The sequence below is a fragment of the Hypanus sabinus genome, chromosome 9 (assembly GCF_030144855.1).
Source record: "Hypanus sabinus isolate sHypSab1 chromosome 9, sHypSab1.hap1, whole genome shotgun sequence".
Lineage (NCBI taxonomy): Eukaryota > Metazoa > Chordata > Chondrichthyes > Myliobatiformes > Dasyatidae > Hypanus > Hypanus sabinus.
Window position 1 is genome coordinate 123,383,669 of NC_082714.1, and position 20,401 is coordinate 123,404,069.

Consider the following 20,401-nt stretch of genomic DNA (forward strand, 5'->3'; position numbering starts at 1 on the left):
TGTGCGGCATTCTTCAGGCCGAACGGCATGCGGAGGAACTCGAAAAGGCCAAACGGGGTGATGAGAGCCGTTTTGGGGACATCGTCAGGGTGCATCGGGATTTGATGGTACCCTCGGACGAGGTCTACCTTGGAGAAGATCCGTGCGCCGTGCAGGTTTGCTGCAAAGTCTTGAACGTGCGGCACATGGTAGCGGTCCGGTGTGGTAGCCTCGTTCAGCCTGCAGTAGTCGCCGCATGGTCTCCAGCCTTCCGTCGCTTTGGGCACCATGTACAGGGGGGAGGCCCATGGGCTGTCGGACCGCTGGATGATCCCCAATTCCTCCATCCTCTGGAACTCCTCCTTCGCCAGTCGGAGCTTGTCCGGGGGAAGCCGCCGAGCGCGGGCGTGGAGGGGTGGTCCCTGGGTCGGGATGTGGTGCTGTACGCCGTGTCGGGGCATGGCCGCTGTGAACTGCGGTACCAGAACCGATGGGAAATCCGCCAGGACCCTGGTGAAGTCGTTGTCGGACAGCGTGATGGAGCCGAGGTGAGGGGCTGGCAACTGGGCTGCACCCAGGGAGAACGTCTGAAAGGTCTCAGCGTGTACCAGTCTCTTCCTGGGCAGGTCGACCAGTAGGCTGTGAGCCCGCAAAAAATCCGCACCCAGAAGCGGTTGGGCTACGGCGGCCAGTGTAAAGTCCCATGTGAACTGGCTGGAGCCGAACTGTAGCTGCACCTGACGGGTGCCATTGGTCTTTACTGTGCTGCCGTTCACAGCCTCAGGGGGGGACCCGGTGCCCTGCTGTGGGTGTTGTAACTCGTCGGAGGTAAAACACTGATCTCGGCACCAGTGTCGACCAAAAACCGGCGTCCCGACCTTGTAACCCACACATACAGGAGGCTATCCCGATGGCCAGCCGCCGTAGCCATCAGCGGCGGCTGGCCCTGGCGTTTCCCGGGAACTTGCAGGGTGGGCGACAACGGCGGGCTTCTGCGCCCCACCGCTGGTGGTAGTAGCACCAGTGTTCCTTGGGCTGGGGGTTGGCGGGCTCTGCAGCCAGGCCTGGACTGGTTTGCTGCTGGGAGTGGGGCTGGGAGATCCGTGCGATGGACGCCCCGCTCACCTTTTTGGCGTTCCACAGCAAGTCCGCCCGGGCTGCCACCTTCCGGGGGTCACTGAAATCCGCGTCAGACAGCAGCAGGCGTATGTCCTCGGGCAGCTGCTCCAGGAATGCCTGTTCAAACATGAGGGAGGGCTTGTGTCCTCCGGCCAGAGACAACATCTCATTCATTAAAGCTGATGGAGGTCTGTCTCCCAAGCCATCCAGGTGCAGTAAACGGGCAGCCCGCTCGCGCCGTGAGAGTCCGAAAGTCCTGAGGAGCAGGGCTTTGAATTCCGTGTACTTGCCGTCTGCCGTGGGCGACTGTACGAACTCCGCGACCTGGGCCGCTGTGTCCTGGTCGAGGGAGCTCACCACGTAGTAGTAGCGGGTGTCTTCTGAGGTGATCTGGCGAACGTGGAATTGGGCTTCGGCTTGCTGGAACCATAGGTTCGGTCGCTGTGTCCAGAAAACCGGCAGTTTCAACGAAACCGCATGAACAGAGGCGGCGTCGGTCATTTCTGGTCCAAAAATCGTTTGGACCGTCAGGGTCACCAATTGTAGTGGTGTGCTACATGCAGCGCTAAAATTACAACAGTAACTGCAGTCGAAGGAAAAACTTTATTCGAAATCTTCAGCCTCACTTTTAAGCCTCCCTCAACCTGCCCCCCGTGGCGCAGAGGCTCCAAAGCTCTGTGCTCGCAAACCCCTGTAGGCTTTCTAATTGTGAGCCGGTTCGGATGTGCCAGGAAATGGGTCGCCACAATAGTTTATTTGAAGTGCCAATATCAAATTATCTGCCAAATAACTCACAATGCATTAAACTTAAAACCTGAACATCAAAATAAAAACAGAAGTCGCTGGAAACACTCTGCTAGTCAGGAATCATCCGTGAAAAGGAGAGACTGAGTTAATGTTTCAGACCAAAATCCCTACATCAAAAATAGGCAAATCATTTTACTTCATCAGTGACACTATGAATAAATGTGAAAACAAGGAGTTAATGGGTTCCATCAAGTGGAAATTTAACATTCTAAATCTGCAAATTGAATTTCAGAATTTAAAACTATTTATGTGGTACAAAAATTAGATAGTTCCAAATTATCCTCAAATGATGCTTCAGGTAACTCCTGGTTCTGAATTTGTTGATTCAGCAATAATTTTATTTAAGTGCTTGTAGGAAAATTCAGTCACAAATAAGGCCATATGCATTATATATTTTACTCAGCATGTGAAGGATATGAATAGAATCCCTTCTGGATATTCATTTGTCAAGTATCGATGACTGTCTTCTTCACATGGAACAGATCCAGATTAATAGCGTATTTTATTCTTGCTATATTGACACTTAACATGTGATTAAAGGTCTTGTCACATATTGTTATTTCAAGGATAGCTGTATATATACCCCAAGAATTAACAATCTTACAGTATTTAGGTACCACCATATGGTAGTTGCCCTATTAGTCTATGCCTCTCTCAGCAATACCATTAGCTTAAATTAAAGGATAAGAAACAAAGTAGACGGAACAGGTTGTAAGTGGAGTACCAGATGACCATCTGTACAAAATCCAGGGTACAAGGTTGCAATGACAGGGAAGCAGGTTGCAATTTGATCTAATGCCATAAGTACATGGAACACAGGTGGGGTGGTGGTGGTAGAGGCAGACACATAAGGGACATTTAAGGGTCTGTTTGAGAACCATATGGATGAAAGAAAAAATGGAGGGAAGGGCTAAAAGGTCGGCACAACATTTTGGCCAAAAAGCCTCTATTGTGACTGTGATGTAGTGTTTTATGTTTTATAACTTCAGTGCTAAAGCAGTATTGCCAAAATCAATCACAATCTTATTGAATAGCAGACATAAGGTGCCTAATGTTTATTTTTATGTTCTTATGATATTATCCTTGAAGGCCTACTGCCAGGGCTGGTGGCTGAGGCAGATACATTAGGGAGTTTTAAGAGATGTTTAGGTAGTCACATGAATGTGAGGGAAATGGAAGGTTATGGTCATTGAGTAGGCAGAAGAAATTAGTTTAGGTGGCCATTTGATTACTAATTTAGTTGGTTTGGCACAACTTTGTGGGCCAAAGCGCCGGTTCCTGTACTGGTATATGTTCTATGAGTGATATGCTGAAATAATTGGTGTAGTTTATAACCAACTGTATGCATACTACTGTCATTGTATACTTACCCAATTCAGTTTAGTTCCAATAGTTGGATTTTAATTTGTGCTATAATAACCTTCCCTACTGAAATAAGTCTACCATAAAGCATTCCATCTGACCAATAAAGTTTTTACTTTAAAGCAAGCAAGACAGCACACCAGAGACTGCTTTTTTTTTTAGCTGTTCCAGTTCCCTGGATAAAATATGTGTTTTTCTGCACAACCAACAGCAATAGATTTGCCTAAATGTTTTTAACATCTGTTATAATTTACTGAGTAAAAATGTACTTACAGCACAAGGATAGATGATTAATCAATGGGTTCTTGTGGAAGAAAACACAGCACTGCGTATTTACAAAAAACACTGTAGTATTTATATTTTACAGATAGTTTTTTGTGAATAGCTGATCAGATGACATGGTGTTTCCCTCCCAGCTCCAGTGACCTGGGTTCTGTCTTGATCTCCAGTACTGTCTGTACAGAATTTACACCTTCTCCCTTTCCCCCAGGTGGTTCTGTTTCCTGTCACATCCCAAAGTTATGTGGGTTGGTTAATTGGCAATTGTAAATCATCCCCAGTGTATGTAAGTGGCAGAAAGTCAAAGGGGATTTGATGGTCAGGTGAGAGAGAATATGTTACAAGGAAATATGTGGGGAAAGGGATTGTTTGGACTTAGTGTGCTAAATAATTTTCTTTTGGTTCACCACAAATTAGTTACAGTAATCCTTTGTTAGAAATTGAAGAATATTGAAAATTCCACAAGTTTAACTCGGCATACTTCCACGCTAATATGTTCCTGCCTGGCTTTCAATTTTACATTCTCTGTAACTATAACCGACTGCCAAAACTACAAGGTATGGTATATCCTAATGGTCACCAAAGACGCTTCACATATTACCAGGAACAAACATCAGCCCGCAGTGCAGACTGCCGAGATTTATTATTCTCACTCTTGGTCTTATGCCTCCCTCTGGGTCTCTGTGTGCCTCCAAGTTGGACTTTTCCAGTTCTTTTTTCATGAGTGATTGTGCTTTCATACACTTTAGCACCAAACTCTTGAAGTTTCTTCCAAACTCTTTGTCTCTCTCACCCCTTTTAAGGCACATTTTAAAAGCTACTTGGCTATCGGCCCAGATTGGATCAATTTCACATTTTGTTTAATAATCTTCTTGTGTATTTGGCAGGGGGAGGGGAATGATGCAAATGCAAGTTGTGATATAACTATTCTATTATTCTATCAATAATACAGAAACTTTCTATTGTTCATCTTCCTTCAGGATATGTGTGTGATAGAGAGGACACTGGAGATTCTCCTTGGTGAATTTCACATCAGAATGAAAGGTAAATGTTAAACTTCAATTGAATGAAATCGGTTTTGCAACTTTGTGTCTGTTTTTCTTTGTTGTCCTGGCCATTTTCTTTCACTGTCATCTCAGCAGGAAAACCCAAAACAGCACCATTTGGTAATTAACCACTTTCTTGTTGAAGTTTTGCTTCTAAGATACTATATCTCTGTTCATATGAAAGATAACTGACTTAAATATTAACATCTTTCCTTACCATCTAAGACTTAGGAACCCCTGTCTCACCCCACCTTCACCTTCCCTCTGCACTCTCAGTCCTGTTGCATGCTCCCAACTCAAGTGATTGACTATCCCTTTGCCTCTACAGATGCCGTTGATCTGTTGGTTCTTCTCAGCAGTTTATTTTTCGTGACTGGAAAACAGCCTTAGTTTCTCGAACCAACCCCCCCCCCCCACCCCCACTTTGCCATCTTTTGCTCCAAAGTACTTCTCTTGTCGTTGAATAAGTTTTCTGGGTACCTTGGTTATAAAAGTGGTTATAAAGACATTCTGTCTGACCTTTCAGAGTCATAAAAGATCCCATTTGAGAATGCTTAGGCTTGCCCTTCTAGCTAATATTTAGCACTCAACTAAAGCCAATTCTCTGGTCCTTTATTGCTCTGCTATATGTGATGCAGGATTACGCAGAGGAGATAAAATGTTCTGGCTTTTGGAGGGATATACAAATGATGGCTTAATGTTATAAATGGCAATGTAATGTACCAGTTAGTGCTGCTGCCTCAACTGCAGTAAGCCTTGTGTCTTTCCAACTTCTGTTGCTGTCTGTGGTGGAGCTTCACATTCTCCTGTAACTGAGAATTTCTTCCTGGTGCTCAGCTTTCTTTCCATCTCTCCAAGTGCTAGTTAGTAAGGTAAATAAAGTTAGAGAAGAGATAATATATTCCAGAGAACTAAATAGGGGAATGAGATTACTCAGAAAATATTGGATCGTTTAACCAACATCCTTTATGTTGTCGACGTATGCTAGTAATATTAAAACTGATTCTGATTCTGAAAGGAAGATGTAGTGGATGAATGTATTTATGTGTGTTGTGTACACATATTGCATTATTGTGTGCATATTTACTGTCATATTTCAATGTATTGTTACAGTGAATTCACTTTAAAAATGCTTTACAACTAATGAAATACTGTTAAAAATGCTTTACAACTAATGAAATACTGTTAATGTCCTGAGATCATAAATTCTTCTATCAAAATGGAAACCTGGGCATTTCATTTGTTATTTCATGATAATGCATTGTGATAAGCACTGCCCTTTACACATTTGGTTAGAGCTGCCTTTGACTTTAATCACCTTTTCTCTTTCTTTTCTAGGTTTGATTGGCTTTGCTCGCTTATGTCCCGGAGATCATTATGAGGTGAGACTTTATGTCATCAGTCTTCCAACAGTTTTCTCCACGATATTGTTCAAATAACTTTTTCTACTGAGAAATCAATGGTTAAAAGTAGAACAGTACTAATGAAAATTTGTGTATACTTTTTATCCAGACTGTTCTCTTGTGTTGAAGTGGGTAATGGGTTTCTTCCTACAACAATTCTTTGTTTTTATTAAATTTGCTGTGATGTATTCTATCCTCAGTAAAGTTTCCATTAAGATCAGTTTATCGATGAACCATTATTGTAACATCTCTTTAACACCAATGACTGCTTTTCTTTAGAAAGGTACTTCAGTGTAGGTATTGTGTGCTGAGTGTTTATTATGTGCATTATGATAATAGTCTCATTAGTGGGGGTGTGAAAAACAAAAGGGATAATCTACGTATTCATGCTTATTTCATGGCAGTTTGTAGCTTGGGTCCACAGAGGTCATATCTTTGCTGACTACTGAGATAACGTTCAGTAAAGCTTAATTGTATGTTTGCTATTTGCTAAAAGAAAGATTAGAATAAGGCGTTCAACTCTTTGGAGCAATCATTAGATCTGTTGGTATGTCATGCAAGTATAACAACTTATAGGTTCATAGGATGGTACCAATTGTTTTCTTTTGATGTTTGCCTTCAACACCTAAAGCATTGGAGAAACTCAGCGTGTCAGGTAACACCCGTGGAGGGAAATGGACAGCCAGTTTTTCTGGTCAAAACTCTCCATATAATCTGTAAACCATCCATTTTCCTCCATAGATGCTGCCTGATTAGCTGAGTTTCTCCTAGTACTTTGTGTGTAGCTCCAGATTCCAGCATCTGCTGTCTCTTGTATTGCCAACTTACTCAAGTGATCAAATTCGGTTTTACTGAACTGTTGATTCACTCACAAAAATGGATTTGCTGTTCCATGAAGTAGCCATGACACTTACATCTGTTTATATTCACAAATGGTGATATCATCATGCTGTATGTCACATGATCCTGTAATGCTAATTATAGTGCTGGATATTTACTCAATTACAGAGCTACTCAAATGTTAAATTTACACAACACTAATTTTTCTTTCTTTAAAATTGATTTGTAGGTTTTCATGAATAAAGTAAAGGGAGGCGATTAATGTTTAATAAAAACCGTAACACATTTTATTGAACCTCAAAACCTAAACAGAAAAGTGCTAAAATTCTTCAAGTAATACCATCATCATGTCAGACCAGTCTCTTAAAGTGAAACCCCAACTCAATGCCAGTGGTTGTGAATTACATACTTTTCTCCCAATTGTGTTACCCTATACAAGTCTCCCAAGAATTCACTAAAACCAGCATTGTGTAGCCAGTCTGGAGCTCTGAGGAGCCACCCGGCTCGTGTCCTGTATTCCATGGGTGGAAGAACCACAGGTGTCTCTGGTTCATCCAGAGGTGCGTTGACACATTCGTGGTCATGTTGTGATGCAGGGGCCTGACAGCAGAATACTCCAAATCTTGATGGGCTGGTTTAAGGCAATCTCCCGAAATATGTTAAGGTTTTCCCCTTTTACCTATGATAAAAGTCTTTTCTCCTTATTCTAAAAATGGAATGGGCCATCGTAAGGGAACCTAAGGGGATGTTGGTGTGCATCATGGTGAATGAAAACAAATAAAGTTTAATGTAGGTCAATAGGAACCCAAGAGTGTTGTACGCCATGATAAGAGGTAGGAATAAGTGAAAAGGTATTAAATTTATTGAGGAGAGTGGAATGCTGTTGAAATACTGGGCTGACCAGGCGGTTGTGGCATCAGGAATGAAATCACCTATCATTCATAATGTCTGCCTATATACCCACTCAGCTGAAGATGACTGTAGGTCCTCTTTTGGAGCAATTCTGAGCTCCTGCAGGATTCAAGGTGTTGCTTCTCCTGTATGCTTTGGTTCACAACTCTGTGTCTTATTTTACATGATTATTGATTGTATTAAATCTTTGTAATATATGATTTTACATCAACCTCAAAGTTGCCTTCAGTTTTGGAGAATTAACAGCTGGCCTGTGATATCTTTTGCCCAATGTGCATATGTTACTTCTTGTCTCCATTTGGACCCCAAACTTGGATGACCTCTACAACATTTCTTTTTGTAGTGTCTTGTGTGCAGGGTGATCATAGTACTTGTACTTTATAGAGAACACTAGACTACTTTTCTCTTCCCTTTCTTCATCAACATTGCCATTGTTGAATATGTACCTTTATAAGGCAGTGGGAATGATTAGGTAACTTAAGCAGTCTTGATCAGTTGACAGTTTTTACTGTTGGTTTTAGAAAGTGTCAGTTGTAATTGGGGAGGAAGGTGTTTATATGAAGAAATCAAGTAACTAGATGTAAGGTTGCATATCTGGTTAAAGAGGCCACTGTCTGGGTACTTTGTGCTATTTCTACAAAAAAAAACCTCATTAATGGCTTCAAGCATGAAGATAGAATTCTCCATCTTCCTGGAACAGGAAGTATAACCAATTGCTGAAACTTTTAGCTTTGACGGATAATTTATCAGATATGTTTTGCCACATGGAAAATCATGTCTGACAAATCTTATAGAATTTTTTGAAGATGTAACTAGTAGAGTGGATAGGGGAGAGCCAATGGATGTGGTATATTTAGATTTTCAAAAGGCTTTTGACAAGGTCCCACACAGGAGATTAGTGTGCAAACTTAAAGCACACAGTATTGGGGGTATGGTATTGATGTGGATAGAAAATTGGCTGGCAGACAGGAAGCAAAGTAAACGGGAGTAAACGGGACCTTTTCAGAATGGCAGGCAGTGACTAGTGGGGTACCGCAAGGCTCAGTGCTGGGACCCCAGTTGTTTACAATATATATTAATGGTTTAGACGAGAGAATTAAATGCAGCATCTCCAAGTTTGCAGATGTCACGAAGCTGGGCGGCGGTGTTTGCTGTGAGCAGGATGCTAAGAGGATGCAGGGTGACTTGGCTAGGTTAGGTGAGTGGGCAAATTCATGGCAGATGCAATTTAATGTGGATAAATGTGAGGTTATCCACTTTGGTTGCAAGAACAGGAAAACAGATTATTATCTGAACGGTGGCCGATTAGGAAAAGGGGAGGTGCAACAAGACTTGGGTGTCATTGTACACCAGTCATTGAAGGTGGGCATGCAGGTACAGCAGGCGGTGAAAAAGGCAAATGGTATGTTGGCATTCATAGCAAAATGATTTGAGTACAGGAGCAGGGAGGTTCTACTGCAGTTGTACAAGGCCTTGGTGAGACTGCACCTATACTATTGTGTGCAGTTTTGATCCCCTAATCTGAGGAAAGACATTCTTGCTATAGAGGGAGTACAAAGAAGGTTCACCAGATTGATTCCTGGGATGGCAGGACTTTCATATGAAGAAAGACTGGATCGACTAGGCTTATACTCACTGGAATTTAGAAGATTGAGGGGGGGATCTTATTGAAATGTATAAAATTCTAAATGAATTGGACAGGCTAGATGCAGGAAGATTGTTTCCGATGTTGGGGAAGTCCAGAACGAGGGGTCACAGTTTAAGGATAAAGGGGAAGCCTTTTAGGACTGAGATGAGGAAAAACTTCTTCACACAGAGAGTGGTGAATCTGTGGAATTCTCTGCCACAGGAAACAGTTGAGGCCGGTTCATTGGATATACTTAAGAAGAAGTTAGATATGGCCCTTGTGGCTAAAGGGATCGGGGGTATGGAGAGAAAGCAGGTACAGGGTTCTGAGTTGGATGATCAGCCATGATCATACTGAATGGCGGTGCAGGCTTGAAGGGCCGAATGGCCTTCTCCTGCACCTATTTTCTATGTTTCTATGTTTCTATGTTTCTATTAATTAGTTATTCCCACATATGTAAGGCTATCATGATGAGGAAAACTATCAGCTTGGAAGGATTTCAGAGAAGAACTGTTTATTGTTTCTCATTCCATCTATGTTGCATGACTTGCTGAATTTTATCAGCATTTCCTGTATTTATTTCAGATTTCCAGTGAATGCAGCTTTCTGATTTCCAATCATTTTGTTGTCCCAAGTGGTGAAGAGGAGTTTGTAATTCTGTTACAATGATAAAATTTCTCCCTTAAACAAACTGATGAAACTCCTCAACTCTGAATATGATTGTAAAGTCCCCTCTATCAATGTAAATATAATTGTACTGCCAAGTGCAGGCAAAAAAAGCCTAGCTTGGATGGGAATCTAGGTTGGCATCGACCATTTGGGTTGAAGGATTCTGCGACTCTACACATTTTTGCTTCATGGACAGGAGCCAAAAACCACAGATAGTTTTATGCCCCATGCGCTAACTGAGGTAGCATGCTCCTGTTTCAATGGTCACTTCATATCTGATTTATGAGAAAGAATATGCTATTCAGATACCATTTGCATTGTTCAAGAGCTGAAGTTGAATTGAATTGGCTTTATTTCTTACATCCTTCACATACATGAGTAAAAATCTTTACATTACATCTAAATGTGCAATATGCCATCATAGTAATTTATAAACATTTATAATAAATAGAATAGTCCAACACGATAGGACATTGTTTTGGTAAAATCTCCAGGCTGGTATAGTTCAACCAGGAAATGTTTGCAATCCCATTCCACTCAGGGAGAAAGAACATTTTTCAGAGGACTTGCACTTGAAAAGCCGCAGTACACATTCAGATTGGTAGGACACACACTTTCATATGAGCTCTCCCACAAATATTCATCAAATTCCTTTGTAGCAGGTTCCTCTAAATGTTCTTAAATAATCGAGAGCTCAGAGTCATCAAGCTAGTTGACTTTATTGGGATAACCCCTCTGTTAACTTGAAGTTACATATTTTACCTGAAGCAATGCACACAAATAGCTGGAGGAACTCAGCAGGTTAGGCATCATCTGTGGAGCAAAATGAACAGTTGATTTTTTGGGCCTAGAGCCTTCATCAGGATGTTCCCTGATCTTGAATAGTCATTCCTCACAGGTTTTGTATGGCATGCATCTGGTGATTATAATTGCTGGTCCTCTATCTTTGATGATTTTTAATTAATTCCTATGCAGTCAAACGACAGCCTGGTGAGTGAACAGGAAGGAACCCCAGGTGTACCTCGCATTCCACAAGTACACTTAATATGTTTTATTCATTCATTTACTCAAGGTGGGGGCTCTGGCTTGACAAATACAGTTGTCGTATACATTTGTTTAGTAATCATGTCATCTTTATCTTTCTTAGTGCCATTCTTCACTTCAGCTCCACAATGAATATTCCCTGATGAGGTGATACTGCACTTCCCTCAGTAACTTGGGTGTTAACAATTAATATGAATAACATAGTAAACAATGCTCACTAAATCATAAACCTGCTTTCATATCCAAACATTTTCTATTTTTCTGTCTGTGTTTTCTTCAACACTGTGTACTTCTTAGCCTGGTTCTAGGCCATCTACAGAGTTCATTTTGCTACTTCTAGATTTCCAAAAAAATGACCTTTCAGGAAGGCTACAAGATTCACCTCAAAGAATGAAATAGATATGTCTTTCATTAACTTTTTTGCACTTGATTATTGATTAATCTAATATCCATTCTATCATTTTTGTTCAATTCCATTGGACTCCAACATTCAATTAAACCTTTTATACAGTGCTTTGTTAATTGTCTTCCAAACATCAATACATGCAAAACTATAGTATTTTTTCAACCCCCTACATCACTTCATCAAAAAGTGATTTGCTTTGAACAATTCCACACAGTTCTGATTAAGAAAAGCCATTCCAAGTGCAAGTTGGTTCTTTAAGCAGTGGAATTTCTATTGCATTTTTTGGTCACAAGTGTACTGTGTTTGGGGCTAACTATGTGGTCTTGACAGTCATTGAGTTACATATCATAGAAACTGGACCATCATGGCCATGCTGGCAAGATCCCATTTTCTAGCATCCAGCTGTTAGTCATTGTGGGTGCTCTTCTAAATACTTCAACGTTGTGAGAATACCATATAATAATTACAGCACAGAAACAGGCCATCTCGGCCCTTCTAGTCTGTGCCGACGCTTACACTCACCTAGTTCCACTGGCCCGCACTCAGCCCATAACCCTCCATTCCTTTCCTGTCCATATACCTATCCAATTTTACTTTAAATGACAATACCAAACCTGTCTCTACCACTTCTACTGGAATACCCCTCTCCATCATTCACTTCAGGCAGTTGTTCTCCATTTAATTTGTCTTTAAAGTTCCTACTGATATTCCTGACCAAGACCTTTGCAATTTTTAACCTTTGTTTTAACCAGCATCATTGTTGCATTCCATTTGAACCATGTAATCTAGCACCATTTAATATTAGCAACACACACAAAGTGCAGGGAGAACTCAGCAGGCCAGGAGGCATTTTTGGAAAAGTGTACAGTCGACATTTCCGACTGAGACCCTTCATCAAGACTGGAGAAAAAAAGATGAGTTTGGAAGTCAATTGGTGAAAGAGATACAGGGTTGGAGAAGGGGGAATTTAATAGGAGAGGCCAGAAGACCATGGAAGAAAGGCGGGGGGCGGGGAGAGGAGCACCAGAAAGAGGTGAAATATCAACTGTTTACTCTTTTCCATAGATGCTGCCTGCCTACTGAGTTCCACCAGCATTTTGTGTGTGTTTCTTGGATTTCCAGCATCTGCAGATTTTCTCATGTTTACCATTTAATACTATTTTTAGTTTGACCTCTATCTATTATCATCCTGTTCAAATGTCTTCTTTTAGTCTTTTAAACCTCGATTTGATTTATGAAGACAGCTGAAAAATACTCAATGTTTTAGCCATGTCCTTTAGATTTCTATGAAGGTTTATAATTGGATCCTTAACTATTTATTTATGGATATTTGGGTAAAAGGACTCAAAATGATACAAAGTGAACCAATAAGATTAGCAAAACAGGCTATTTTTCATTAAGTTCCTGGAATAAATTAAAAATTATTACTAGATGTATTTTTAAATGTTGTGAAAAATGCACAAGAATATTTCTTGCAAATTATATTAGTGGCTGAATTATCTGAATTCTGTTGGTACAGTACATGCTAATGTGTAATTTCTTGAAAATTACATTAGTGGCTGAATTACCTGAACTCTGTTGGTACAGCACATGCTAACGTGCGCCTTTTATGCCTTTTTTGACATTGTTCCAAGAAAATAAAGTTTCTAGGTTACTATTAAAGCCGGCTTCTCTTCAATTACACCATTATTCAAAGGGGAGCACTGGGAAAATAACTTAATTTATCTTCATAGTAAGTGGTATTTCTGATGAATTGGTTATATAAAATTATTCTGAACAGAAATATATTATTATAAATACCTAAAAAATTATTATTTTTGAAAGGGGTAAATTTAAGGGAGCACTGTCAACCTTAATTGTACCTAGTAAGCATCTATGCAATATGACATTTCACTAAATTGAAATTAAGCATGATGCGTAAGTAGTTCTTAATTAGATCAAGCCATCTTAAAGTTCCCGCAAATCAACAACCCAAAAAATATATTGTGGTCATGTGGGAATAGCAGATATTAAGCAAGATTAAAACTCTACTGCATGGTATTGGAGACAGTGAAATTGAATAAATATCCTCATTTACTGCAGTTCAAAACAGAGAAATTTGAATTGAGATTGTTGTGCATCATTTACTCTAGAATCTTGTCATTGTTCCTTGTACCTTCCATCATATCTCAAAATTCTGCCCTGACAATTTGCAGCTTTTGTATTTCTTCAGGGAGAAGGCTACAGTGTCATGATAAGGTTTGGAAAGGACTGGAAGGGGTGAAAGTGAGGGTAATAATTAACCTTCTATTCCAGTACAGCAAGATTCATTTGTGAGCTGCAACACAATTAAGCTAGTTATTTGGCTAACACAGAAAAAATGCTGGAGAACTCCGCAGGCCAGGCAGCATCTAGGAAAACAGTAGAGTTGACGATTTGGGCCTGTACTCTTGTCCATGAATGCTGCCTGGCCTACTGAGTTTCTCCAGCATTTTGTTTGTGTTACTCAGATTTCCAGCATCTGCAGATTTTCTCTTGTTCATAATTATTTGACTATCTTTAGGAGGAAGCCATAAATCCCCAGCAGCAGTTTTATGGACCTTTTATGAACTGATGACATTGTGTGGTAGAAAGGTGTTTCCTTAAAACCTCAAAATATGATCATTTGTGCTGGATTGTTACAGGGGTGTCCTACCTATCTTAGACTACATCTTGCCGATCTGCACAGCTTGATTTGATGCTATACAAATGGTATTTTCGGATTCCTGAGCTTGAGCTTGATCTTGAATTAGTTAATTTATACCTGATATGCATTCCAAATGCTTGAAAAATGTATTCCTGTCTTTTCTTCTTAGCAATGCAGAACTAGCAAGAAAAATGTAATAACAGAAAAATTTGTCTTGAAAGCCATGAATGTAATTTTGGAGTGCAGTTTATTCCTTTATACCAACAAACATTATGATTTATCTGCTGCAGTTGATGTAACTCCCCTCATTCCCACACCCACCAATCCCTCCCAGACTCTTCCAACCCTTATCACAACTCTGTTGCCTTCTTCCTAAAGAAATTCAAAAGCTGCAACTCATCAAGGTAAAATTTTGATATGAGTGAAGTCTTCACTTGAAAGGGTGAATAAAACTCAGCAGTTTTTGAATGTGAGGAATTTATATGTTATTTAAACTGCAGTTACTCAGTTTCTTTGCAACCTTAAGCCTCTCTGTTTTGGATTCAAAAACATCATATGCTTTTTTTGAGTCCTTTAAAGGATGGTGCATCTTGTAAACCACCACATGCTGTGAGCATTGACCTTTTTGTGGTGGTCATCTCAAATGGGTCCATGTTAAATAAAGTTAGCTGTTTGATTGTATAGTTCTCAAGTTTCTCACATTTCTCAGAAATGTTTTCCCTTGACTGTAATAGTGCTGATCAGAATTTCATGTGTTGCCCTGCATCTGCTTCATGCTGTTTTTCTTGGTTTTGTCTTAAATGCATAAATGTTGATTATCTATTGTATAATGAAAAATATATACACAAAAGTTGTGCAAACAATGAGCATAATCGGAAGCAAGCCACCTTCCTTCTATGATTTGCCTTCAGCACAAAAGAATGGGTAATTTTCTTTAATATTTTCATAAACCATACCACTTCACCTCTGAGGCACAGGAAGGTAGATTATTTTACAGGATGTGAAACTAAAAGTTTGCAAGCTTCCTGTTATTAGTATTATTTGCAAAACACTAAATGAAGCTATGATCCAGTTTTGGAATGATTGCTTTCTGGGAAGAAGAAATGATATTTTTGCTACAGGGAATCTACTCAAAAGATAAAGCTCCCCATATTTTGTATATAATTTGTAGCTCAGTTTTATTTAAGGTAAATGAATAGAAATTTGCCTTTCATTTTTTTTCTATTGATATGCCACTCATTGGCTCATAAAACCACAGGTGTTAGGCATCCTCCAACATCTTATCTGACATGTAGTTTTGAAGTGTGACATCAATTATGTACAACACATGATAGATAATGGTCAGGAAAAGGGTTCAGCTTCTGCTAGTTGATCCAAACACATTGAAGCTACTATAAGTCATCTGTAAGATCCCTTGGTGATATTAGTTAATTTGATGCTGACTGGAAATACAGACACTGACTTTTCCAATCTGAGCTGTTGAACCACATACAAGGGGATTTTTCTGAGCCACTTAGGAAGCTTTTGTAGAATTTATATTTAAAAATCTGTTAATTCAAATGTTGCTTTATTTAAATTGGGTATCAAACTTCATACAGCAAGCTAGACCATTCCATAATTTGAACATCTAGTGATTATAAACCCAAGTCACTTTGAAATTCAAAGTAAACTTATTATCAAAGTACATTTATGTCATCATATACCACCCTGAGATTCATTTTCTTGTGGGCACACTCAATAAATCCAATAACCATATAGAATCAATGAAAGAATGCACCAACTGGGCATACAGCTAACAAGCAAAAGGCAAAGAAATGTGCAAATACATGGAAAAAAAATAAATAAGCAATAAGTATCAAAAACATGAGATGAAGGGTCCTTGAAAGTGAGTCTATGGGATACAGGAACATGTCAGTGAAGAGTTAAGTGAAATTATCCCCTTTGGTTCAAAAGCCTGATAGTTGAGGAGTAGTAACTGTTCCTGAATTTGGTGATGTGAGTCCTAAACCTCCAGTACCTTCTTGATTCTAATGTTGCTCTATTTGGCAGCAGTGAGAAGAGAACACGACTTGGGTGGTGGGGGTCCTTGATGACGGATGCTGTTTTTTCTTTGACAATGTTCTGTGTAGATGTGCTCATTGTTGGGGAGGACTTTACCCATGATGGACTGGGTCATATCCACTATTTTTTGAAGGATTTTCCATTCAAGTGCATTGGTGTTTTCATACCAGGCTGTGCTGCAGCCAATTAGTACACTCTCTATCACACATATATAGAATTCTGTCAAAGTTTTAAATGTCACAAACGCCTAAGGAAGTAGAAGAGCTGCTGTTCTTTCTTCGCATATTTCCTGGGTCCAGGACAGGTCTTCTGAAATGATAACACTGAGAAACTTGAAGTCTCTCCACCTCTGATTCCCTCAGTGAGGGCTGGCTGAAGGACCTCCAGTTTCCTTCTCCCAAAGTCAATAATCAGCTCCTTGGTCTTGCTGATGTTGAGTAATAGCTTGCTGTTGTGGCACCATTCAGCTAGATTTCCAATCTCCCTTCTATAAACTGATTCATCACCACCTTTGATTCATTCTACAATGGTTCAGATGGCAGCAACATCTCCTCCACAATCTCTATCAGCACAGGTGCGCCACAACATTTTGCGCTTAGCACCCCACTGTACTTGCTTTATACTTATGACTGTGAGGCTAAGCACATCTCCAAAGCCATATTTAAGTTTTTTGATGACAAATCAGAATATAGGATGGAGATGGAAAATCTGGTTGAATGGTGCCACAACAACCACCTCCCACTCAATATCAGCAAGACCAAGGAAATAAATATTGACTTCAGGAGGAGGAAACTTGAGGTCCGTGAGCCAGTCCTTATCAGGCACTGGAGAGGGTCATCAACTTTAAATTTCTCAGTGTTATCATTTCAGAGGACCTTTCCTGAGTCTAGCACGTAAATGCAATTGCAAAGAAAGCTTGGCAATGCCTCTACCTTCATAGAAGTTTGCAAAGATTAGGCATGACATCTAAAACTTTAACAAACATCTATAGATACGTGGTGAAGAGTATATTGACTGGTTGCATCATGGCCTGATATGGAAACACTGATAACCTTGTATGGAAAAGTCTACAAAAAGTAGTGGATATGGTCCAGTCCATCACAGGTAAAGCCCTCCCCATCACTGAGCACATCTACATGGAGCGCTGCTGCAGGAAGGTAGCATCCATCATTAGGGACCCCCACCATTCAGACAATTCTCTCTTCTTGCTGCCGCTATCAGGAAGAAGAAACAGGAGCCTCGGGACCTACAACACCAGGTTCTGGAACAGTTATTACCCCTCAATCATCAGGCTCTTGAACTAAAAGGGATAACTTCACCCAGTTCCACTCGGCCTATCACTGAATTGTTCCCACAACCCATGGACTCACCTTAAGGACTCTTCATCTCATGTTTGCGATATTTATTATGTACTTGTTTATTGTTATTATCATTATTATTGTTATTATTATTTCTTTTTCTCTTTTTGTATTTGCACAGTTTGATGCCTTTCTCACATTGTTTTTTGGCCTGTCCTTTTGGGTGTGGCCTTTGATTCTACCGTATTTCTTATATGTATTGTAATTGCCTGAAAGAAAATAAATAGTGTTGTGCAGCATATGCTGACATATATGTACTTTGATTAGAAATTTACTTTAACTATAATCAAACCTTTCATAGGGTTTTGAAAGGAAGATTCTGTGCCGCCAAGGAAGATCTCTTTCTAAAAATAGAATCCTCTTGATTTTGACGTAGGTATTGTTTCGGTATGGTCGACAGAGATGGAAGTTAAAAGGAAAAATCAATGCTGATGACAGACAAACATGGGATGAAGAAGAGATGGTCTTCATTCCTCACCTTAATGAAGATATTGAAATCAAGGTACTTAGTTGCAAACTTAGTGAGAAGTATATACCTTTTTTTTATTAAAGTATATTAGCATTGTTAACTCATAGCTTAGGTAAAGCAGACCACAGCTACAGATATAGGTCCCTCTTTATCTGGTAAATTGCCCGTGTCAGATGATTTCTCCCCACTATACTTTATTTTTTTAATTTTTACTCACCGCTATTGTCTCTAATAACTTGGAGGTCAATTTTCATCCTGCTGAGTGAGTGATCACATTCAGTTTACTGAAGGAATGCTTGTAGCATGCAAAAGTCCCTCCAATGGAGGAAAAATAACTTGGAAAGCACTGATTAGAAACTGTAGTAAAAGCAATATACTTTATACATTAGATTAAAGCTGAAGATCAATGGAATATAAGGCCAATTCACTTTCAGAATTCTTTACAAACTTCAAGATTAGGTTTATTATTCAAAAACAACTAATTATTTGGCAAGCAGCTATGTGCTTCGGTTCCCAAGAGTTCCAACCAAATGTCAATAAGATGCAAAACATCTGACGAAATTATCTCCCATTTATTAAACTTGTGTCCATAATTATGCATTGTGCAGTTCAGCTGTAAGTATGTTGCAGTAAATCAGCAACCTGATTAATAGCAATGGGCCAAACTTACGGTCAGTATTCAGCTCCCATACGTGATCCAAGCGGAAATTTGTATGGGATAGCTGGTCAGATCATTTGTAACAAGAACTTGATGTCATAAAACCTTACAGAACTGCAAAAGAATGTGTCAGAAGGAGATAAAAATCTAAGCTATTACCAACTGTTAAGTATTAGAATAATAAAAAATGTAAAAGCAAGAAGAGTGGAAGAAAAAAATCTGAAACTCATTACAACACAATTCTAAGTAATGCCTACTTGTCCCCCACAATGTCTTTCTATTTAAATAAATAACAAAACATTCTCTTTAGCTTTCCCAATATGGTGCAAGTTCTTTTGGGAGGGCAGGTGACATCCCTAGGTGACAGGAGATCTTTATAACTATCCACTACCCCACTGAACTCTATCTCCGTACTGCAGTGGCTTTCCAATGGTGTTCTATGTTTACATGCATGGGTGGAAATTCTGAGTTGGTGTTAGTTATATGGGATATTGCTGGCAATAAAAAGTCATTGATGAGTACTGTGATTCATAGCATTATTTTACTGGCTGTAAATCCCCCTGGGATTTTGATAATTAGTACCTGTAATTACATCTAGATAATTAGCAATTCTTGAGTATGATGTGATGAAGGGACCACTGACCACAACATTTTATTTTGCTATGTGTCAGCGCTTTGTGCATGGACGTTCTATGTGGTGGCAAGTATAATCTTAGCATTAATTCATTATCTGGTTCTTTACTTAGCCTTGATTAAATAATAATTCATAACACCATACTGAATATGAATGTTTTGATTCACGTGCACTGTATCTTTCATGTAACTTCAGCTTTCATTTTGAGGTGTTGCCATAACAGTTTTAAACACAATATTATCTTTTCCAGTTTGATGCATGAATTAGCAAAATGGTGGACACCAATCAATTGTAAGAGAAAATAGCAATAAGTTGTAATAGCAGTGGGATTGTTAGCTAGTAACAGAAAAAGAAACATTACCATATTATAAGGTGGTAGACTTGGAAAAACTACAAGGAATGCAAAAACAGATAATGGAATATTTTCAGAAACAATTTCAGTGAAAATGTTAATAGGCACTTGGAAGGATTTGAGTTTGTAAATTAGGTCTAGCATAAGTTTATTTGTTGAAGGAAAATTGTGTTTGGCCTTATTGAAATTTTTGCTGAACTAACAGAAAAGCTTGATGATGGGAATGTAATTTGCATGAATTTTTAGAAGACAATTACAAAGCTATATAAGGCTGGTTAGGCCCAAGGAATTAAAAGATCAGTAGCAATATGAATAGTAAAATAGCTTTAAGCAGAAAGCAGAGAAGAATGGTATAGATTTTTCAAAATCGTGACTCACATAAAGCTTGCAGAAATGGCAAAGAACAACAATAGTAACAAATTAAAAGAAAACATTAAGACAGGCAGAATGGACACCCAAATGGCAGATGAAATTTAATACAGAAATTTGAGTTGATACATTTTAGTGGAAAGAGTAAGAGCCAGTTTACATTTAATTTTGCAATCTTAAGGGAATATAGAAACAGAGGAACTGAGGAAAACAAGTGAACAAATTCTTGGAAGTGTCTGGCATATTGAGAATGTAAAAACATAAAATATCCTAAACTTCATAAATAGAGGCATTGAGTGTAAAAGCATGAAAGTTATGATAAATAAGATCTACCAAGGCTTT

General features: G+C 39.4%; 1 protein-coding gene across 6 annotated transcripts in view; it reads left to right on the forward strand.

Moving 5' to 3' along the window:
• The window catches only part of LOC132399771 (RIPOR family member 3-like), a 187,369-nt gene that overhangs the window by 103,535 nt on the left and 63,433 nt on the right, over positions 1-20,401 (forward strand). For all 6 annotated transcript variants that reach the window (XR_009514069.1, XR_009514068.1, XM_059980503.1 and 3 more), the window contains 3 exons: positions 4,527-4,590; positions 5,931-5,974; positions 17,954-18,079. Coding sequence is in view for 4 of the 6 variants with exons in the window: in XM_059980503.1 (XP_059836486.1) it covers positions 4,527-4,590; positions 5,931-5,974; positions 17,954-18,079 (234 nt within the window). In the remaining 2 variants the exon portion in view is untranslated. The remainder of the gene's footprint in view (positions 1-4,526; positions 4,591-5,930; positions 5,975-17,953; positions 18,080-20,401) is intronic.